The sequence below is a fragment of the Geotrypetes seraphini genome, chromosome 1 (assembly GCF_902459505.1).
Source record: "Geotrypetes seraphini chromosome 1, aGeoSer1.1, whole genome shotgun sequence".
Lineage (NCBI taxonomy): Eukaryota > Metazoa > Chordata > Amphibia > Gymnophiona > Dermophiidae > Geotrypetes > Geotrypetes seraphini.
This window is the reverse complement of record NC_047084.1, coordinates 237,810,658-237,834,601: the sequence shown is the minus strand read 5'-3', so window position 1 is coordinate 237,834,601 and position 23,944 is coordinate 237,810,658. Positions and strand designations below refer to the sequence as shown.

General features: G+C 45.8%; 1 protein-coding gene across 1 annotated transcript in view; it reads left to right on the top strand.

Annotated features, from left to right (window-relative positions):
* ZCCHC4 (zinc finger CCHC-type containing 4) overlaps positions 1 to 23,944 on the top strand; it is a 52,710-nt gene that overhangs the window by 14,258 nt on the left and 14,508 nt on the right. The window contains exons 5-7 of the mRNA XM_033948233.1: positions 1,793 to 1,873; positions 9,401 to 9,473; positions 18,005 to 18,152. Coding sequence (XP_033804124.1) covers positions 1,793 to 1,873; positions 9,401 to 9,473; positions 18,005 to 18,152 — 302 coding nt within the window. The remainder of the gene's footprint in view (positions 1 to 1,792; positions 1,874 to 9,400; positions 9,474 to 18,004; positions 18,153 to 23,944) is intronic.

Sequence of the window (23,944 nt, the reverse complement as noted above, 5' to 3'; positions counted from 1 at the left end):
TCAGTTTCAATAAGAACATAAAAACAGCCATACTGAGTCATAGTGGATTAACGAGGGAGGTTGGTTCTCAGTATCGCTGCATTGTGCGTCCCCCTACTCTTACCCGCTGCTTGGGCGCCCCCCTATGTACTTTTCAAAATGTTCGCTGATGTGACCAGCATCTTCCATCCACTGCTTGTGTAAGCATCAGCTCAGCTTCTGATTTCACATCCTGGTCCTGTGACTAGGAAGTGATGTCAGAAGGGAGCCGACACTGGCACAAGCAGCAAGTGGAAGATGCTGCTCACTCCGGTAAACATTTAAAAGAGGTACACGGAGGAGTGGAGAGGAGGAGAAGTGCCGGTGCCCTCTACAAAGATGGCACCCGGGGCAGTCCACCCTCCTGCCCCCCCTTTTACTATACCACTGCTGGGTCAGATCAGTGGTCTAGCCCAGTTTCCCATTTCCAAAGGTGGCCAATCCAAATCAAAGTACCTGGAAAAACACAAATAGTAGCAACATTCCATGCTACCAATCCAGGGCAAGCAGTGGCTTCCCCCATTTCAGTAAATCTTTGCTGCAATCAGAACCCCCTAAACACCCGCTAAAAGGTGCAAATGTATTGTTCCTAAAAATTAAGATTTCTTTTTTTTAAATTAATTTAGGACAACAAAAGAAATTAAATCCCAAATTAAGTGCAAAAGATAAGAAATAAACAAGTTGTTATTTTGACAGCTACGATTTGCTGGTTCTCTGCACGTTTGGGGGTTCCTCAGATTACATTACATTACATTACATTAGGGATTTCTATTCCGCCATTACCTTGCAGTTCAAGGCGGATTACAAAAGAATTATTAAGGAAGTATTACAACAAGAACTTACCAAAAAAAAAAAATAATAATTTTGGATAATTTTAAGAGAGAGTTTTGTTTGGGGTAGTTGGCATGGTTTTCATACCCTCCCTCCATTACATTACATTACATTAGTGATTTTTATTCCGCCTTTACCTTGCGGTTCAAGGCGGATTACATAAGAATTGTTATGATCTTAAGAAGTACATATTAAGAAGTATTTGAGGAATAGTTTGAGCATTTTCTAATTTGCTAAGGAGTAGATTGGTAATGCAGGAGGAGTTTGGAACATTATTGGTTGCGTTATATTGGTTTTATGTATTTTTTGAAGAGTAGTCTACATAGTATATTTGTATGTAGGATTGTGGGAACATAAATTCCAAAAGAAGAATAAAATATGCATATTGTGTTGTCATTGCAAAAATAACTAGATAGGGTGCTGCTAGAGACTGGATTGAAAATCTTTGCTCTGATTAGTGCCATTGGTAGAAAGTGACATGTTGCTTTAAAATAAAAACAAGCCAATGTGGGAGCCTAGAGTAAGGCTGTGAGATTGTGGGTTGTTATACCCAGTAAATGATGGTCATCTTGTGGCTTATGCTGTGCAGGAAGAGAGGTATGTGGCAGTGATCAGCCATTCTCTTTGCCAAAAGAATGTTCTCGTTGCCCATGTTTTATTTTAGAGTTACTTATGTGTTCTTTGTACATTTATCTGCATGGGGTTACACACTGAACAGATGGTCCTTGGTACGGCCTCATTCTCTATTGGTGCAGATATTTCACTGATTTTAAGCAAATAGGATTGTAAAACTTCATTTTATCATGACATGCACTATTTGAGTCCCTTATATGATTTTGCCTGAGCAACGACAACTTTAAATACTCGGAGCCTGTCAGGATTTTTTGCAGGACTGTGGGACACTTAATAAGAGCTGTTTTTTTGTTCATTTAAAACTTTGCAGGCTTCATGAACTGATTAGAAAGAAGGCATCAAAGGACCAAGAATTTTGCTTGAAAAGTCTCCTCCTAGACATCGATTTCAGGTATCCTTTACTACCACTGGCAGGGTTCACTTGCTTCAGTAAGAGTCCTCTCATTTTCTGTGGAGGGACAGTGTGTGTATATTGTGTGTGTGTGTGTTATCCCAGGACAAGCAGGCATGATATTCTCACATGTGGGTGGCGTCATCTACGGAGCCCCAGCGCGGACAGCTTTTCAAGCAAACTTGATTGAAGTTTCAAGTTTGCACACTGCACCACGCATGTGCTAGCCTTCTTGCCCACTAGAGGGCGCATCCCCACCTCGTGGTCCTCAGTTCAATTTCATCCGCGGAGCCAGAAGCCCTGTGGAAAAAATTGTGCTCTTAGTGCCTTCTGTCGCCGCGGCTGTGTACGGAATTTCGACGCGGTCGCTGCGTTTTTTGTCTTGTTATTTCCTTCTTTCTTTTCTTTTCAAAAAAAAAAAAAAAAAAACTTTCGATTTCGTCGCTGCCGGGGGCTCCCGGTAGCCGTGGCCGAGGAACCTCGCCTATTCCCGGTCTCTCTTGGGACCCATGTCCCGGCCCGTAACGGGCTTTAAAAAGTGCGGGCGCTGTGAACGGCTTTTATCTATTACAGATCCGCACGGGTGCTGTTTGAGGTGCTTGGGGCCCCAACACCCGACAGCGTCCTGCGAACAGTGTGCCACCTTCCAGAAGCGGGCACTCAAACGCCGCAAGGCCCGCATGGCAGAACTTTTCTCTGTCGAGTCCCCTCCCGGGAAGGCCTCGAGTTCGGCCTCGGCTTCGGCCCCGGCCTTGACCTCGGCCTCGACCTCGGCCTCGACCTCAACTTCGGGACCCTCGGCTTCGCCTCGGCCCTCGATGCCATCGAAGCAGCTTGCCTCATCCAAGGCCTCGGGTAAGTCTCCGCTTCCCTCCTCAGCTCCAGGATCATCCAAAAAGCCATCCTCGGGCTCTTCGGCGGGAGGGTCCGCCTCTGCTAAACCCAAGTTGCCCACGTCCGCCGCCCCGAGGGAATACTCGAGACCGAGGTCGCCCTCTGAGGAGCAGCGGCAGGTCTTGCCACAGGGAATGTCAATCCCGGTGTTCCAAGACTTGCTCCGGGCGTTGATCGCCTCGGAGCTCACCGGGGCCATTGAGCATCTGCAGCAGGCTTCGGCCTCGACTGCTTCGGCCTCGGTGGCCCCGCAGTTGGCGACCTCGGCCTCGGGTACCGGGGCTTCGGCTCCCGAGGCGCCCACGGCCTCGACCTCGGCAGTACCATCGGACCCGGCTTCGCGGAGTCAGCCGGAGCGTAGCGTGCGCCCAAAAGACAAGGTGCGCCGGGTGCGGAGGATCTCGTCTTCGTCCTCGGAGTCCTCGCGAGGTTCATCGCCCTCGGGCAGGTCTCGGGCGAGGCGCCGTCCGAGGAAGGCCAAGCGGTCTCGGGCCTCGCCTCGGCGGCGCGGTCGCTCGTCGCCGGCCGGGGCCGATACCTTGCAGGTGCGGGACCTGCGGGTTGATAATCCCATCTTATTCCGGTCTCCGGCCAGGGAGAGCTCCCGGGCCTCCTCGCCGGGGCCGAAGGGACGGGCTTCGGTGCCTCGGACCCCGGGGGGATCCCCGAAGGGTTCCTTTCGGCGCACTCGGTCTCCGACCCCGTCGAGGTCACAGGACTGTGCCTCGTTGGGGTCGGGGTCAGGTAGGGAGCCCAGATACTCTCACGAGGCCTCTCCCTTCGGCTCCGCCGGGAAGTCTCGGTCTCCCTCTCCTCCTGCTAAACCTTCATCTTTTACGAGGTTCGTGCAGGATATGGCGGGGGCTTTGGGTGTAGACTTGTCAGAAGGGTCCACTTACACCAAGGAGTTTTTAGAGGAGCAGGATCTTCCTGCCCCCCCTCGGGAATCCCCTCGCCTTCCGATCAACAAGGTCCTCCATCAGACCTTCCTTAGAAATCTTGAGGCTCCCTTGACGGTCGCTGTGGTCCCCTCCAAAATGGAGTCGAAGTATCGCACCCTCCCCATCAAGGGGTTCGAGAAGGGGCAACTTTCTCACAATTCGCTCCTAGTGGAATCGGCGCTTAAGAAATTGCAGCCTTCCAGGGTCTCGGCGGCGGTCCCGCCGGGTAGGGAGGGCCGGACCTTAGACAAATTCGGGCGTCGTCTCTATGCGAACTCCCTCATGGCAACGAGGGTCCTGAACTACGCCTTTTCGTACTCGTCATTCCTACGTACGATGGTGAAGGACCTCCCCTCTTTTCGTGAGGTGATACCAGAATCGCATAGGGACAGGTTTGCCACCTTTAGCTCTAATCTGGCCCAGCTGCGCCTATATTTATTCCACGCAGTTTACGATGCGTTTGAACTTGCCTCGAGGGTATCAGCCTGTGCGGTGGCCATGCGCCGGCTGGCGTGGCTTCGTACCCTCGAGATGGATTCAAATTTGCAGGAGCGCCTGGCAAACTTGCCTTGCGTTGGGGCTGAATTGTTTGACGACTCTTTGGATGCGGCGACCGAGCGGCTTTCCAAACAGGAACGCTCCCTGGCCTCTCTGGTACGCCCGAAGCCTAAGGCTCCTACCCAGCGTCCTTTCCGGCAGCCCCCGAGAAGGTATCCTCAGAAGTCGACGCCGGCCTTCTCAAGACCACCGCCACGGCGACCGCCCCAACAGAGTAGGGGTGGCCCCTCTAAGCCCGTCGCGCAGGGGGCGGCCAAACCCGCGCCGTCCTTTTGACGGGGTGGGCGGTTGGGGGCGGGCCCCCACCGCGATATCGCGCCATCCCCTCCCGATCGGGGGTCGGCTAACGGCCTTTGCCGGGACCTGGTCTGCGATTACGTCAGACGCATGGGTGCTCCGGACAATCTCAGAGGGCTATTCGCTCAACTTCTCCAGTCAACCTCCAGACTTGCCACCCGGGGCTTGCCCTCTCAATCGGAACCAGTTGGCCCTTCTCCAGGAAGAAGCCAGGGCCTTGTTGAGCCTCCGGGCAGTCGAGGTGGTACCTCGCGATCAGATGGGCCGGGGGTTTTACTCCCGTTACTTTTTGGTCCCAAAAAAGACCGGGGACTTGCGCCCCATTTTGGACCTCCGGAAGCTCAACAAGTTCCTGGTCCGGGAGAAGTTCCGTATGTTATCGCTTCCGGTTCTCTATCCGCTATTGGAGGAGGGGGATTGGATGTGCTCCCTGGACTTGAAGGAATCATACACCCATGTTCCGGTGCATCCCGCTTGCCGCAGGTTCTTGCGTTTTCAAGTGGGGGATTTGCACCTGCAGTATCGGGTTCTTCCCTTCGGTCTGGCGTCGTCCCCTCGGGTATTCACCAAGTGTATGGTAGTGGTTGCGGCGGCCCTGCGCTCGCGGGGTCTACAGGTCTTTCCCTACCTGGACGATTGGCTGATCAAGGCCCCGTCCAGGGAGGGGGTTATCTTAGCGACCCAACAGACTATCAGTCTTCTGCAAGACCTGGGATTCGAAGTGAACTTTCCCAAGTCTCAATTGTGCCCGGCGCAGTCTCTCCAGTTTATTGGAGCCGTGCTGGACACGGTTCGCCTCCGCGCTTTTCTCCCCCCTCTTCGGCGGGAGGCCCTGCTTCGGTGGAGCCGCCACTGTCAAGGGCAATCGGAGGTATCAGCCCAGCACATGATGGTTTTGCTGGGGCACATGGCGTCGACGGTTCACGTCACGCCTTTCGCTCGCTTGCACCTGAGGCTCGCGCAGTGGACTCTGGCATCGCAATGGCGGCAGGATCGCGATCCGGTGTCTTCCCGGATATCAGTCACTCCTTGTTTACGTCGATCGCTCCGTTGGTGGACCGACTCTTCCAATCTGTCCGGGGGTTTGCTGTTTCTCATTCCACCTCACAGCAAGGTCCTGACCACGGACTCCTCCGAGTACGCGTGGGGAGCTCATCTGGACGGCCTGAGGACGCAGGGTCTGTGGTCGGCCGAGGACCGTCGATGTCACATCAATGTGCTGGAGCTTCGCGCCATTTTTCTGGCCGCGCGAGCTTTTGTCCACCTGCTGCACGACCAGGTGGTACTCGTGCGGACGGACAACCAAGTGGCGATGTACTATGTCAACAAACAAGGGGGTACGGGCTCTTGGCCTCTGTGTCACGAGTCTCTTCGCCTTTGGGAATGGGCGATCTCCCAGAACATATTCCTGCGGGCAGTTTACATTCAGGGAGAGCAGAACCGGCTGGCAGACAAACTCAGTCGTCTTCTCCAGCCGCACGAGTGGTCTCTGAACTCCCGGGTCCTTCGCGAGGTCTTCGACCGCTGGGGAACTCCTCAGGTGGATCTGTTTGCCTCCCCGGAGACTCACAAACTGCCCCTCTATTGTTCTCGGATTTACTCCCAGGATCGTCTCGAGGCGGATGCCTTCCTTCTCGACTGGGAGGGGAAGTTCCTTTATGCGTTCCCGCCGTTTCCTCTGATTTTGAGAACGCTGGTTCATCTCAGATCGACCGGAGCCTCCATGATCCTCATTGCGCCTCGTTGGCCCAGGCAGCCCTGGTTCTCCCTGCTTCTTCAACTCAGTGCCAGGGAACCTCTGCTTCTGCCGGTGTTTCCCTCTCTGCTGTCTCAGAGTCGGGGTTCGCTGTTACATCCCAATCTTCAGTCTTTACATCTGACTGCTTGGTTTCTCTCCCCCTGACTTCGATTCCGGTGTCTCGGGCCGTGAGGGACATTTTGGAGGCCTCGCGCAAGGTCTCGACTCGGCTTTGTTATGCCCAGAAGTGGACCAGGTTTACATCCTGGTGTTCTTTGAATCGTCTGGAACCGAGTTCGGTGCCTGTGGCTTCGGTTCTGGATTATCTATTACATTTATCTGAATCTGGCCTGAAGACGACTTCTATTCGGGTGCATCTCAGTGCCATTGCTGCATTCCATCGGCACCTTGAGGGTCGTTCTCTCTCTCTTCATCCTCTGGTGACTCGTTTCATGAAGGGTTTGGTGAATGTCCATCCTCCTCTGAAACCTCCTCCGGTGGTGTGGGATCTTAATGTGGTCTTGGCTCAGCTGATGAAGCCTCCCTTTGAGCCCATCGACAAGTCGCATCTTAAGTTTCTCACTTGGAAAGTGGTATTTTTGATTGCGCTCACGTCTGCTCGTCGGATTAGTGAACTGCAGTCCTTGGTGGCGGATCCTCCTTTCACGGTGTTTCATCATGATAAGGTGGTTCTTCGCACCCATCCAAAATTCTTACCTAAAGTTGTGTCTGATTTCCACCTCAATCAGTCTATTGTCCTTCCGGTGTTTTTTCCGAAGCCCCATTCTCATCCTGGTGAGGCGGCGCTTCATACGCTTGACTGTAAGAGGGCGTTGGCTTTTTATCTTCAACGCTCCAAGTCTTATCGGAAGGTTCCTCAATTGTTTTTGTCCTTTGATCCTAATCGTTTAGGACACCCGGTTTCGAAGCGCACCTTGTCAAACTGGTTAGCTGCTTGTATTTCCTTTTGCTACGCTCAGGCTGATCTCCCGCTTTCGGGTCGAGTTACGGGTCATAAAGTCCGAGCGATGGCAGCTTCCGTGGCTTTCCTCCGATCCACGCCTATGGAGGACATTTGTAAAGCTGCCACTTGGTCTTCGGTTCATACGTTCACCTCCCACTACTGTCTGGACACTTTGTCCAGAAGCGACGGCCGGTTTGGCCAGTCGGTGTTACGTAACCTGTTTTCATAATTTGCCATCCTCCCACCTACCCTTTTTTGGTTGGCTTGGAGGTCACCCACATGTGAGAATATCATGCCTGCTTGTCCTGGGATAAAGCACAGTTACTTACCGTAACAGGTGTTATCCAGGGACAGCAGGCATATATTCTCACAACCCGCCCACCTCCCCGGGGATGGCTTCTTTGCTATGATATGGAACTGAGGACCACGAGGTGGGGATGCGCCCTCTAGTGGGCAAGAAGGCTAGCACATGCGTGGTGCAGTGTGCAAACTTGAAACTTCAATCAAGTTTGCTTGAAAAGCTGTCCGCGCTGGGGCTCCGTAGATGACGTCACCCACATGTGAGAATATATGCCTGCTGTCCCTGGATAACACCTGTTACGGTAAGTAACTGTGCTTTATGGGAGAAGGCACTCCATTACTATCAGACTTAACAAGCCAGTTCTGGTTGAGGATTTCATCATTTTACACAATTCTTATCAGCTTTGTTTTCATCTTCTACTTTTCTAAAAATATTGAATAGACTGTAAAAACTTTAGGGGGTCATTTACTAATAGTTAGCTTATTGCATTCTATCTGTTGCAGGGCCAATGCACAAAATGGATCAAGTAGAAGATACTGTGCATTTATGACATTAGCATGTACTAACCTTTAGTAATTGACCCCCAAGGTTTTATAATCAGTTCTAGATTGGTAGAGTAAAATGATGAAACAAAGGGCTCCTTTTACGCACGCACCGGATTAGCGCATGCGCTAGCTGAAAATCTACCGCCTGCTCAAAAGGAGGCAGTAGCAGCTACCGCGCGTGGCAATTTAGCGCACGCTATTCCGCGCATTAGGGCCCTAATGCGCCTTCGTGAAAGGAGCCCAAAGTGTGATCAAAGTTTAGCAAAACAAGATGGTCCTCTAAGGCAGTGCTTCTCAATCAGTGTGCCTTGGGAAAGTCCTTGATGGTGACAGCCATGGTATGGCTAGGCGTAGGCTTATAAGACTCTTGCCCCATTTTTCATGGCCTAGTTTACTAGTGAATATCTGCTTCAGCCCTTCCCTTCCCAGATAGCATGTAGGGCAAAGCTTTCCAACAAGTTCAACAGAACCCACCTTTGAATTTTAGGAGCCCAAAGTTTGGAATGCTCTACCTTTTTAAGATTGCATCAACTCCTCACCTATTACAAATTCAGAAAAATGCCAAAGACATATCTCTTCTCTCTGTAATTCATTTGTGATCTACCATTTGTAACTTCTACTGCCTATTCTTGTAATTCCTTTGCAAACCACAATGATTCTTTTTTTTTTTTTGAAAATCATTTTTATTGAGGAGTCAACAAGAGAAACCAACAAATTTGTGAGATCTAAGAAACTATGGGCTCCTTTTACTAAGCTGCGATAGCGTTTTTAGCGCACGCAGGATTTTAGCACGTGCTAAACCTGCACTACGCAGCTAGAACTAATGCCAGCTCAATGCTGGCGTTAAGGTCTAGCGTGCATGGCAATTGAGCGCGTGCTAAGCGCGCTAAAACTGCTATCGCAGCTTAGTAAAAGGAGCCCTATATGGTATGGACTTATATGGTAAATATGAAACCTCTCGGGGACAAAGTATAAGGATTGTTTTTGAGAGTCTTTGCTGAGAGTACAGAACCTTTGACGAAACAAGCATGTTTATTTTTCCCTTTTTGTGCAGCAATGAAGCTTTCCTTTTAACCTTTTCACTATCCACTGTTTGTATTTTTTGAAGAGTTCAGCTCTTCTGGTCTCATGCGATCACACTGCCCTTGGAAACAGAGAGGCTGCATTTATAATACTTTTACAGTAAATGAAACTGAAATCAGGGCTTTACATTTGGCTGAACTGATGTACTGCAATTGTCAATGCTGCAGGGCCATAGTTTTTAAAATTACAAAAAAATTATTTTTCAGATATTCACAATTTTATACAGATGAAGAATTCTGCCATTATAATATGTTTAACCATCATTTCTTTGGTGGAGAGGTATGGATCCTTTACTGAATCCACATGTTCTTCTGTACTATGTGCGTTTTCCCCTAGTGTCTAGTTAGTTCTACATAAAATAGCACTTTAATGCTTTTCTGGTGGTGGGTTCCAATGCTGTATTTTCTGATCTGCTTGTGTTTGTGATATTTAAACCGAATAGAAACACTCCATTATTTCATTCTGTCACGTTATTCATTTTCAGTTTATCTCTTGGAGAGTATTTAGGTAATAATTTTATAGGTGATTTGTGTGTTAGTTCTTCTCATTAAAATTATGTCAAGAGTACAAAGTATAAACCTCAGTTAATACCACACTCTCTTTTATATTTTGTTATTCTTAATATCACTCGTTGGTCACAGAAATTTCATACTATATTTTACTGATTTTATCTCATAACAAACTCCTGCTTGTCTTTATTCAATTCATTTCATTCTACGGCCTCAGCGGCTACACTTGAGTATCATATTTCATGTAAAACTCGAGCATACAAGTAGCCAGCCTCCTCATCGGCCTTTAAATAATTTTCTTAAAATTTAAGTGAATATAATTTAATTTATAGAAAACTTATCTCATTCTTATGTGGATATACTGAATGGGGCTCCGACATGAATTCAACGTTTCGCATTGTAAGCTGTTTCAAGGAGTATTCCCCATACAAAGTATGCATTCAGACAAGTAGGCATATGCATGTTTGTGACCCAGTGTAGGCCTGTTAGAAGAAATTTGAGTGGAGCACAGGCCGAATCAAGAAATACTTTGACTTGTAAGACATTACACATGCGTATTCCAGATTATTTGGCAACTCTAAATCATTCCCTATTCACCAACTCGGACTCTTTGTTCATTAATGGATAATAGACTTTCATTCCTCACCCTTCAAAAATAAAATGGGAAAGAATTAGAAATATAGCATTTTTTTGCTATTGCTCCATCATTATGGAATTCATTACCTTTAAACTTATGGCAAGAATCCTTACATACTAAATTCCGAGCGCTTCTAAAAACCTTCCTTTTTGAAAGAGTTTTTTGTTAGTATTAAAAAAAAAAATGAATTAAATATATAAAGAAAATAGGAATGAAAGGAAAGTAATCTAAGTTTCCAAGTTTATTAGTTTCTTGATATACCATCTATCATACAATAACTAAACTGTTTACAATAAGTTTTATAGTAAAATACAACTAAAAAAGAAATAGAAACAATATGGTAATAGTAAGCATGCATACTTTTGCAGTAATTTGTTTTTAAATATTTTAGGTTATTTGGTATGAATGAGAAGTGCTATCCTGTCTTATTAATAATAATAACAGTTTATATACCGCAGGACCGTGAAGTTCTATGCGGTTTACAATGATTAAAAGATGCTACAGATTGCGTCGAGACCGGCGCAGTCGAGGCCGAAGCCTGCTGCAAATGCTCGATGGCTCTGGACAGTTCCGAGGCAATCAGCGCTCGGAGCAAGTCTTGGAAGGCCGGGATCCCCATCATGGCCGGTAGATCCGAGGCCGGGGGGTGCTACCTGGAGGGCGACCTCGGTCTCGAGTATTCCCTCGGGGCACTAGATTTGGCTACCCTGGGCTGGGCCGAGGACGACCCACCCGCTGTCGAGGAGCCCGAGGATGGCTTCTTCGTCGATCCTGGGGCTGAGGACGGAAGCGGGGACTTACCCGAGGCAGGCTTGGTCGGGGCAGCAGGCTTCGATGAAGTCGAGGGACGCGGCGAGGTCGTCGAGGCCGAGGTCAAGGCCGGGGCCGAAGCCGAGGCCGACGTCGAGGCCTTCCCCGCCGCGGAGTCGACCGCGAAAAGCTCCGCCATCCTGGCACGGCGTTGGCGGAGCGATCTGGCCTGGAAGGTCGAGCACCTCTCACAAGAGTCTGTCGGATGCTCGGGCCCTAAACAGAGCAAGCACCACCGGTGAGGATCGGTAATAGAAAGCAACCGATCACACCGGGTGCACTTCTTAAAACCCGTCAAGGGACGGGACATGAAAGCCGAAAAGGCGGAAACCAAAAACGGCCCGCGGCCGCGGCTCACGGGGGCCCCCTGAGCCGAACGAAGAAATAAAAGTTTTTTTTTTTTTATTTTTTTTTTTGAAACAAAAACGACCGACGAAAGTAAATAAAGCACAGCGACCGAGCGATATCACCCAGACGCGGTGACAGACGGCAAAGCTATCAGAGCTCAATTTCCACAGGGCTTCTGGCTCCGCGGAAAAAAACTGAACTGAGGACCACGAGGTGGGGATGCGCCCTCTAGTGGGCAAGAAGGCATGCACATGCGTGGTGCAGTGTAGCAAACTTGAAACTTCAATCAAGTTTGCTTGAAAAGCTGTCTGCGCTGGGGCTCCGTAGATGACGTCACCCACATGTGAGAATATATGCCTGCTGTCCCTGGATAACACCTGTTACGGTAAGTAACTGTGCTATATACCGCAGGACCGTGAAGTTCTATGCGGTTTACAATGATTAAAAGATGCTACAGATTGAGTAGAATTAACAAAGTTAAGAGCTAATGATAAACAGCTCTAGAGATCAGATATTGTGGACTAAGACTGTACAGGTCAGTTACCTAAATACTTCAGGAACAGATATGTTTTTAGGTTTTTCCTAAATTCCCCATAAGTAGTAGGCATAAGCAGTTGTTCCAGGTCTTTACCCCATAATGCTGCCTGATGTGCAAAAAGATGTTGATGATGTTTTTAAAATTTACATCCTCTAACCGGTGGAGAAACAAAATTCAAGTGTGAGCTTCTCTTATGTCCATTGGTTATGAAAGAGAAGAGGTCAGTTATATATTTAGGGGCTAATCCAAATAGTACCTTACAGCAAAAACATCCAAATTTGAACCTCACACGTGCTTCCATCGGCATTACATGATCGAACTTCTTCAAACCAAAAATTAGCCTGACCGCCGCATTTTGTACCAGTTGTAATTGCCGCATGTTCTTCTGGGAAAGTGTGAAATAGGTGATATTACAATAATCTATGTTATAAATTATTTTTATTGTACACCGCTTTGAATTGTGTCACAACTAAGGCGGTATATCACGTTTAATAAACGTTAAACATGTACTTCAGCCACATACCTTTACATCAGCAACCAGTATAGTGTAAATGTATTTGTCCATCTTTTGACTGTGATTTTGGATGCTTTTGTTTCTTTATAAAATAGTTTTAAAACAAGCACCTACTTTTTCTTTTGACCTAGGCAACTTGGTATAAAATGTACCCTTTAAAGGAGAAGCACCAGCAAAAGATTTTTTTTAATTGTTTTTAATTAATGCTCTCTTTTATTCCAGGACAGAAATACCGAGCCATCCATGGTACATTGCTCTATAGATTTGCAACAAAGTTTGCACCCAATTCACTTTCAAAAGTCTCAAGAGCATTCCATGTCCATATGGACATTTGCTGAATAGGAGTCAGATGCAGTCTCAGTTGGATCTGAACAAATAGGTTTAGCGCAGAAGTTGATGTGGCACTGGATCACCATTTTCATCAGAAATTGACTTGCCTTACTCTCCTGAATTCTATAAAAACGCATGTGTGCCCAACATGTGCATGCAATTTAATTAAATAATGAATTAATTAGTGGGATCCATGTCTAAATTTTATATGGGGCACGTAAACGGGAGGGTCATGAGCGGATCGGGGTCATTCCTCCAAATTAACGCACACAGTTATAGAAGAAGCGGGAGGTCTGCACGGGGATCGCAGGAATCCCTCCTAACCCACAGGGACTCCCCTCTGGCCCACGGGACTCCCACGGGGATGGAAGACTTTGGAAGCAGGGTTCGTCAGCCTTAGTAAAAGAGGGGGTTTATAAGTTAATTACCTGAACAGAAAACAAAAATAGGGTTCCACCAAAGAGATTCCACAAGGAAAACAGCAGCGCAAACACAAAAGAAACTGTGGAATTGATGATCCTGTCAGAAGTAATTGCTGCTTTTTATAGGGACGGGTGGGGATGGAGGTAATTCCTTGCAGGAATGGGTGGGGACGGAGAGGATGCTGGCAGGGACGGATGGGGACGAAGAGGATCCTGGCGGGGATGGGTGGGATTTCTGTCCCCGCGCAACTCACTAGTCTGCACTTAATTTAGGTGCAGGGATTTGCACCACATTTCCTTTGGTATAACTAAGCATGCCTAAAGTTAGATGCAGTTCCTGGCGCTGTGCACTATTCTGTAAACAGTGTGTAACTTTGAGCTCTGTTTATAGAACTGCGTTCAGTGTTGTTTTTTTTTTTCCCCAGTGCCAACTACTTTAGACACCATATATAGAATGTAGTCCGTTATGGCTGACCCTCCAAAATGACACCTTTTACACTAAACTCCTTATGAAAATCTCACGAGAACTTTCTTTTACAGAAACAGAGCTCCCAAATAATATACAAGAGTCCCTATTGATTTTAAAATCCTTAAATGCTCCTTGAGAGCAGATATCACTTAACAGTTAATCAGGTTTTCTAAGATTGAGATTGAACCCATAGCAAAATCTGATATCCACCCAGCAAAATGTCTGGACAACAGATATTACCCCCCCAGATCAATATTTAAACACTACGATCAGTGTTGACTTCAAATGCTCAGGTATTTAATTTTAACTCAGATATTCAGCACCAGGCTGTGCCTAGATACCAGCAGCAAAATCTGGTTAAAAGGGGATTAGCTGCCACCATCAGGGCCTGAAACGATGAGGGGAATTAGACTGTGGTGGTGGTGGGGCAGCCTAGGGAGAAGGGGCATTGAGCAGGCAGGCTCTCACCACCTTGATCTACTGTTTGTCACTGGGATGGGGAAAGGCACCTGCATGCAGAGAAGCAACTGTAGCTGGTAGAGAGTAAAACACAGCAGCAGCTTGAAGGCTTCCTTCCTTTTCTATCCACGCTAGTGATGGAGGCATTTCTTTCTTTCTTTTACTCCCCAGGTGATGCTGCTCTTTTGTCTTATTTGCTGCAGAGCTGTGTAGAATTCCTCCAAGAGCAGTAGGGATAGTATGCTTTAGAACACCAGACGGGAATTATGTGGAAACAGCCTCCGATAAAGCCAAACTACTAAATGATTACTTCTGCTCAGTCTTTACCTGCGAGGCACCCTGGCACGGGCCACAGCTAGAAGCAAAGTCAAGCAAGGAAGACCCATTTCAGAATTTTGATTTCACACCAGCAGATATTTACAGCGAACTGTCAAGACTTAAGGTGAGCAAAGCCATGGGACCGGACAAATTGCACCCAAGAGTGCTAAGAGAGCTGTGCGATTTCCTGGCGGAACCGTTAGCCGTGCTCTTCAATCTCTCCCTAAGTACAGGGAGAGTCCCCCTGGACTGGAAAACAGCTAACATCGTTCCTCTGCACAAAAAGGGTTGCAGAGCAGAGGCTGCGAATTACAGACCAGTGAGTCTCACATCAATAGTGTGTAAACTCATGGAAACACTACTTAAAGGTAAATTAGACACGATCTTGGATGAGGGGAATCTAAGGGATCCCAGTCAACATGGATTCACTAAGGGTAGGTCATGTCAATCCAACCTTATCAGCTTCTTTGATTGGGTAACAGGAAAGCGAGACTCGGGAGAGTCTCTGGACATAGTGTACTTGGATTTCAGTAAGGCTTTTGACAGCGTCCCACACCGTAGACTATTAAGCAAGATGAAATTGATAGGGGTTAGGTGAGACACTAACTGCGTGGGTCAATGATTGGCTGAGTGGAAGACTTCAGAGGGTGGTGGTCAATGGCACCCTCTCTGAGACATCGGAGGTGACTAGCAGAGTGCCACAGGGCTCAGTCCTGGGCCCGTTCCTTTTTAACATATTCATAAGGGACTTGACCCGAGGGCTTCAGGGTAAAGTAACACTATTCGCCGATGACGCCAAACTATGTAATATAGTGAGTGAAAGAAATCTGCAGGATAGTATGATGCAGGATCTGCTTACGTTGGAAAATTGGTCCTCGATATGGCAGCTGGGCTTCAACGCTAAGAAATGTAAGGTCATGCATCTCGGCAGCGGTAACCCATGCAGAACTTACACCTTAAATGGAGAAACACTAGCTATGACTTCAGAAGAACGAGACTTGGGAGTAATCATCAGTGCAGACATGAAGGCTGCCTAACAGGTAGAGAAGGCCTCATCCAAGGCAAGGCAAATGATGGGATGTATCAATAGAAGCTTTGTCAGCCGCAAGCCTGAAGTCATAATGCCACTGTACAGAGCCATGGTGAGACCTCATCTGGAATACTGTGTGCAATTCTGGAGGCCACATTACCGTAAAGACGTGCTTAGAGTTGAGTCGGTTCAGCGGATGGCCACTAGGATGATCTCTGGGCTCAAGGATCTCTCGTATGAGGAAAGACTAAACGAATTGCAGCTCTACACTCTAGAGGAATGCAGGGAAAGGGGGGACATGATTGAGACATTTAAATACATCACAGGGCGTGTCGAAGGGGAAGACGACATCTTCTTTCTCAAAGGACCCTCGGTCACAAGGGGACACCCGCTCAAACTCAGAGGAGGGAAATTTAATGGTGACACCAGGAAGTATTTCTTCACAGAAAGAGTAGTAGATCACTGGAACAAGCTTCCAGTGCAGGTGATCAAGGCCACCAGCGTGCTTGACTTTAAGAATAAATGGGACATCCACGTGGGATCCTTACGAGGGTCGAGATAAGGAACTAGGACATTAGCACTCAGACTTAATGGGGGGGGGGTCAGTAGAGTGGGCAGACTTGATGGGCTGTAGCCCTTTTCTGCTGTCATCTTTCTATGTTTCTATGTTTCTACCTTGGGTCAGTTTTGGAGATTGGAATTGGCTGGAGAAAGGCAAAAGGGGAGATAGCACATGGGAAGCGTGGCAGCAACTACATTTAATTCAGTTTCCAAGCTTAAAATCTACTCATTCAGTCACTTGAACAGTACAGGAACTGTGGCAGCTGTAAATTCTACGAGTAAGTTGGCTCGTGACTTGTCTTTCTACTAAGAGTTCTGTGAGAGAGACAGGACTTAGTTATCTCAAGTGCTACTTCTTGTGCCTTACTAAGCATGAATGTGAGTGATCAGAATTGGTAGCTTATGGGGGGGGGGGGAGGATGGTTGGAAATAAAGCACTTGAGAAAACCAAATCTTGCCACTTCTGTAGCCAGCTTGCACTAGCAGGATGAACTATTAGGAGGAGTATTTATTTATTTGATATTTTTTTTTAGCCCATCTTCCCAAAGTATAAAATATAAAATATATTCTTGTAAAATCCCACTTTATTCCGGGACCAGTGAGCTATTTCTGTCTACCTACCAGGTAGGAAAGCTGGTCAGAAAACAAAATCCAGCTTGCTAGTATTTGTAAAGGCAGACAATCGGCAAATCAGCAAATCGCAGTGCAGGTTCCAGGAACAGAGTATGGATTTACAAGAAAGAAGATGGGCAAAGGTAAGAATCTAATCTTTCATTCTTGTACAATCCCACCCTATTCCTGGACTAGTGGGAAGTAACAGAGCAGTCCCAGAGAGTAAGGGCGGGACAGATAAGCCTATTGCCAAAACAGAGGAACTTCAGATACCTCCTATGGTCCGGAAAGATGGGAATATGGAGATATGCCTCCATCCTATTCTCCCTTATAAATACCAAGGTGTGAAACTGAGGCACATAATTCATTTTGACTTGTGCAATAGGTTCTTAAGTATCAGGCCTTGAATATTGCATCTTGAGAACCCAAGGAGCAACAGCATCAATGACTGGAGATGAGGAAACCTCAGGACTGTTGGTAATAGCATAAGATGTCAGCAAGGAGTAGGGTTGACTAGAAGAGTGGCTGCAAGAGGCAAGAAAGCATGGAATTGCTTCAGCAACTAATAGGAAAGAACTGGAAAAATGGTGGTTTCTGGTAAGGGCATTTAAGAAGTAGTTTTCCTAGAAAAACTGGAGGGGCAGAGGTTAGAAGCAGTTTCTAATGGAGACATTGGGGCTCATTTTCAAAGCACTTAGACCCACAAAGTACCACAGTAACCTATGTTACTTTGTGTATCCAAGTGCTTTGAAAATGAGCCCTATTGCTTTCTGAGGAACAGTGTAGCTCTCAGGCTGCAGAGGAAACAACTTTGATGTCACTGAGAGAGGTGAATTTTTAGAAATGCCCTGGCCCTGATAAAGTGAAGGTAAAATGGCTGAGTGTGATGATCCTGAGGCTTGCAGCATTCTTAAAGCCTTTCGGTTCTAGGTGGTTTATAAAAGCGGTAAGGCTGAGTAGAGACAGTGAACTACAACATAAGTATGCAGGCCGATAGCTGGAGAGATCACAGAAAACAGATTTTTACAAAGAGGAAGGCTTACAAAGAGGTAAGGATGGAATGGTGCTTCTCCTTTAAAAAAAATGTTTGTATTGATTTTGATGTTAATGATGTTCTCTTCCATCAATTCAACAGAATTACATCTGTGCTATATAAAAGTTTATAAATTAAGTTGACAAGCAAGAGGCTAAAGATGAAAGGAAGGACTCTGTTTCTCTCCAGTGCCACTGACACTGATGGACATCTTTTGTAGGCAGCACGTGAAGTGTGCAGAGAATTCTTGCAGCGAGATGGTGGTGAAGGGGTCATTGTTATGACTGATCCCCCTTTTGGAGGTCTTGTGGAACCACTGGCTTTCACTTTGAAAAAGCTGAAATCAATGTGGACAGTGCAACCAGAAGGTAGGTCTTATAAACAAGCATAACTGCAATATATAGGAAACTTGCCAAACCTTATAACAGGAATTTTATGGGAAAATATTTTTATTGGGAATCCCCCCCCTTCCCCAATAACAAGCTAATGAAAATAATACATATCAAGTCAATTCTAAGACTTCAAAACAAGTATGAGTAAAGTAACATTTTCTTCCTAATTTTAATTAATGCCCTCTTTTACTCCAGGACCGAAATACTGAGCCATCCATATATCTCACCCCTGTATCTCATAACAGGCATTTTAAGACTCTGATCTGAGAGTAGGGAGCTGATTTGTTTTTACTATGGGGTCCTAAGTATATTGTACCACATAATTTTAACCCACTATAGAATAAAATGGAGTTAATAATTCCATTTTAAGGAATACACAGTTCTATTTAAAGCCAGTGGACAGGTGGTCTGAAAATCTAAACTTCCATACTGCTGAACAGTTTAACACAGTGAAGGTGGTTAACGACACAGCCAAGCAAGGTGTTAAACTGATAACTGATTTTGCCACTGGCATTACCACAGACCTAATGCAGCGTGAGGCCTTGTTACAAGGAGTTAAACAGTGTGGCAGGCTTTACCCTATCCCAAAATTTAACTACAAAATATTACTTACCAGAGATGGGTTACACTCCCCCGATAACCATTTCACAAACCAGTGGAGAAAAAGCAGAAGGAATTCAAAATTTATATCCATGAGAAGATCATTTGCAGAAGTGTTTCTGATGCAAATGATCTTCTCATGCATCACAACGTATAATGTTTAAAGATTGATTTTGGGTCTCCTGAAGCAGACCACGAAACGGGGCCACGTTGAGACCTGAGACCCCTATAACAAGTTTATCTTTATAAGATAAGTGCATCATCAAAAATCCAAATAGATTTATTATATTTTATATCTCAAAATTTTTTTGAACCTGGACTGTGTTTAGAAATTACAAGATTTAAAATTAGCTTTTATTACCTTTACTAGTTCTCAGAGAGTGATTTTTTGAATCAATTATGCAATGACTGGACGGTAAACTCTTACCCCCAGAGTTTCACTTTTCTGAGCATATTCTTTATAAATCCTTTCCACTCTCTGTGCACTAGTTTTCAGTACAGTCAGTTCTTATTTTTGGCTATTATATACACTTTGGCTGACTTTTTGCATAATCTTTCCCTGTGTATACTGTGAACATATATGTACTATCACTGGCAAAAAGTTGAATGAATGAATGAAGGGCACTTCTGAGTCTTCGGATGTGGGACAGAACTCCATCACTTAATATAGGGAGCATCCCCATCTCTGGATGTTGTGCATCATCTTATATTGGGATGTTGAGCGCAATTCTTTCTCAGTTTGCAAAGCTTAATACTGCCTCTGGATGTCAAGTACAATTCCATCTCTAGATGAAGGTCATAGCTCAATTGCTGGATGGGGAGAATAGCTTCATCTCTGGGTGTAGAGTGCTACTCCTTTTTTTTCCAGATGTTGAACACTTCTCTGGCTTTGATTGCAGAGCACTGCTCCATCTCAGAATGGGCAGCTCACCTCTATCTCTGACTGTAGAGCAGAACTCCATTGCTGTAGGAAGAACACCACTGTATCTGTATGTGTGGTGCTTAGCTTTATCTCTGCATGTTCAGCTCTGCCTTCCTGCTTACTTAGAACACTACTTTTCCTCTACATATAGGGCACAGTGTCAGTTGTGAGAGGAGAGCACAGATTCCTCTTGGTATGCGGAACATAGCTTCTTCCTGTAGGTGGAGTCCAGAGACATCTATGTATGTTGTGCACATATTCAGCCTTACTGGGACCTCGGCTCTTTCTACGATACTTGAGTATACCTCCATTTTTAATGTTAATTGTAGCATCTTCCTGCTGAGGCCTTGCAACTTCTTCTAGGTCAGGAGTCCTCTATTTCAGCTCTGCTTTTGGTGGAGGGGCATGTCTTCAGATCTGGTGTGGGATCCAGCTCCAGCTCAGAATGTGAAACACAATTCAGGTTTGGACTGCAGAGTGCAACTCAGCTCTGCATGTGAGCACAGTTTCATTGCTGAGTAGGCCGAGCCTCCTCTATGGATACTGGTCCACCTGGTTTCTAGGTGTAGTTTCTGCCCCTTTGGAGCAGTTCGACTCCTTTTCATCTTAGCACAGATTCTGATTGATTTTCAGAAGGTTGTGTTCGTGAGGAGGTAGCTAAAATAAAGGTAGACAAAGAGATGGGGCCGGATGGTGTACATCCAAGGGTGCTGAAGGAACTTAGGAAAGTTCTGGTAGCTCTGCTGACTGACCTTTTCAATGAGTCTCTAGAGTCGGGAGTGATACCGGAGGTTTGGAGAATGGTGGATGTGGTTCTTCTCCACAAAAGTGGAAGTAAGGAATTACAGGCCGGTAAGTCTGACTTCTGTGGTAAGCAAATTAATGGAAACACTTTTAAACAGAGAATGGTCAAGTTTCTGGAATCCTGTGGATTACAGGGCTGGAGGCAACATGGATTCACTAGAGGTAGGTCTTATCAGACAAATCTGATCAATTTCTTTGACTGGGTGACCAGAGAATTGGATAGAGGATGTGTGCTAGATGTGGTGTATTTAGATTTTAGCAAAGCCTTTGACAGTGTTTCACACAGACTTCTGATAAATAAACTGAGTGCTCTTGGGATGGGTCCCAAAGTGGCAGGCTGGGTCAGGATCTGGTTGAGTGGAAGGCGACAGAGGGTAGTGATCAATGGAGATCGCTCTGAGGAAAGGGATGTTACCAGTGGTGTGCCTGTTCTTTTTAACATTTCTATAAATGATATTGCTGAAGGGTTGTCGAGTAAGATTTGCCTCTTTGCAGATGATACCAAAATCTGCAATAGAGTAGACATGCCGGATGGTGTGAATAACATGAAGAAAGACCTGGCGAAGCTTGAAGAATGGTCTGAAATTTGGCAGCTAAAATTTAATGCTAAGAAATGCAAGGTCATGCATTTGGGCTGCAAAAACCTGAGGGAATGGTACAGTTTAGGGGATGAAGAACTTATGTGCATGACAGAAGAGCAGTACTTGGGTGTGATTGTATGTGATGATCTTAAGGTGGCCAAACAGGTTGAAAAGGTGACAGCGAAAGCTAAAAGGATGCTAGTTTGCCTAGAGAGAGATATGGCCAGTAGAAAAAAGGAAGTATTGATGCCTCTGTATAAGACTCTGGCAAGACCTCATTTAAAATATTGCGTACAATTCTGGAGGCTGCACCTTCAAAAAGATATAAAAAGAATGGAGTCAGTCCAGAGGAAGGCAACTAAAATGGTCTATGGTCTTCGTGATAAGGTGTATGAGGACAGACTTAAAGATCTCAATCTGTATACATTGGAGGAAAGGTGGGAGAGGGGAGATATGATAGAGACGTTTAAATATCTATGTAATATAAATGTGCATGAGTCGATTCTCTTTCATTTGAAAGGAAACTCTTCAGTGAGAGGGCATAGGATGAAGTTAAGAGGTGATAGGCTCCGGAGTAATCTGAGGAAATACTTTATTACGGAAAGGGTGGTAGATGTGTGGAACAGTCTCCCAGAAGAGGTGGTAGAAACAGAGACTATGCCAGAATTCAGGAGGGCCTGGGATAGGTATGTGGGATCTCTCAGAGAGAGAAAGATATAATGGTTTCTGCGGATGGGCAGGCTAGATGGGCCATTTGGCCTTTATCTGCCGTCATGTTTCTATGTTTATTCTCTGCTCCAGCTTTACTAGTTCAGCTTATCTCCTTGCATTATTGGATTTGGAATTCAGTGTCATAGTGATTGGTGGTTCGTGCTGTCTCGATTGGGCACAGACTTTGCTTCATTGCTCATTTGCAGTTCTCCAGTCCCTCTCTATAACTGCTAAGCTGCAGTGTGGCTGGTCTGGTCCTTGCTTTTCTTAGGCTGGTTTCCCACAACTATGTGGTGGCTGTGGGCCCTTATCCTCTTCTGGTGGCTTTTTTCTATTCTAAACTTTAGTCCCTATATGTGTGGGTGAAGGATATCTTCCTTCAGAATATGTGATCACTTATTTTCACTGGTTCTCAGCTTCTGAATGGCAACTAGCTCGCCAGCCTCCTTTGTGACATTGGCTTCTCTGCACAATTTTCGCTATCCCACCCTAATGAGGACTGCTTTGGATTCATCTGCTGCTGATGACAAGGAAGGAAAAAATATGTCTTGGAGGAGAGTAAACAGTGGAGTGCTGCAGGGGTCTATACTGGGACTGGTGCTATTCAACTTATTTATAAATGATCTGGAAATTGGAATGACGAGTGAGGTGATTAAATTTGCAGATGACACTAACTGTTCATGCGGATTGTGAAAAATTGCTGGTGGACCTTAGGAAACTGGAAGACTGGGCATCCAAATGGCAGATGAAATTTAATGTGGACAAATGCAAAGTGATGCACATTGGGAAGAATAACCTGAATCACAGTTACCGGATGCTAGAGTCCACCTTGGGGATTACCACCCAAGAAAAGAATCTGGGTGTTATCGTAGACAATACAATGAAATCTTCCACCCAATGTGCGGCAGCCGCCAAAAAAGCAAACAGGATGCTAGGAATTATTAAAAAAGGGGTGGTTAACAAGACTAAGAATGTTATAATGCCCCTGTATCACTCCATGGTGCGACCTCATCTGGAGTATTGCGTTCAATTCTAGTCTCCTTATCTCAAGAAAGATTTAGTGGTGCTGGAAAAGGTTCAAAGAAGAGCGACCAAGATGATAGAGGGGATGGAACTCCTCTCGTATGAGGAAAGACTAAAATGGTTAGGGCTCTTCAGCTTGGAAAAGAGTTGGCTGAGGGGAGATATGATTGAAGTCTACAAAATTCTGAGTGGAGTAGAACGAGTACAAGTGGATCGATTTTTCACTCCATCAAAAATTATAAAGACTAGGGGATACTCAATGAAGTTACAGGGGAATACTTTTAAAACCAATTGGAGGAAAATTTTTTTCACTCGGAGAATAGTTAAGCTCTGGAACGCTTTGCTAGAGGATGTGGTAAGAGTGGATAGTGTAACTGGGTTTAAGAAAAGTTTGTAAAAGTTCCTGGAGGAAAAATGCATAGTCTGTTATTGAGAAAGACATAGGGGAAGCCACTGCTTGCCCTGTATCTGTAGCATGGAATATTGCTATACCTTGGGTTTTGGCCAGGTACTAGTGACCTGGATTGGCCACTGTGAGAATGGGCTACTGGGCTTGATGGACCATTGGTCTGATCCAGTAAGGCTATTCTTATGTTCATTTAGTTTCACAGCAGATGAATCCAGGGTCCTTTCCTTTCTTATTTTCTTTTCTTACTTAGGTGTTTGGCCTTCTGACTTCTGTCATCAAGTTCTGATTGTTGGCTGTGAGGAAGTAGGTCTACTTATATCATTGTTTTCACTAATTGCCCTTCTGCTTTGTTATGAGAAATACTGGCTGACCAAACAACATGACATCCTGTGTGACAGAGCTGAGTTTAATGCTCTCTTATCTCCACCTGCTGGTAGATTGTCATAAACCACAAGTTTCTAGATTTATCTGCAATGAATAAAGGAAAGAAAATGATCAGGTAAGATATAATTTCTCCATGTTTTTAAATAATTATAATACAAATAGTTTGGTTTCTGTGTTCTGCTTTATATTTAAAATTTGTTGCACTATTATATTTTCTTGTATGTGCTATATTTGCCATGTGCATGGGGTTCAAGATCTGTGTGTATACACAGGCATGGAAATGCTACCAATAGAATCCAGATTTGCAGGACAGAGTTGATCCAGTCCTGGGTTT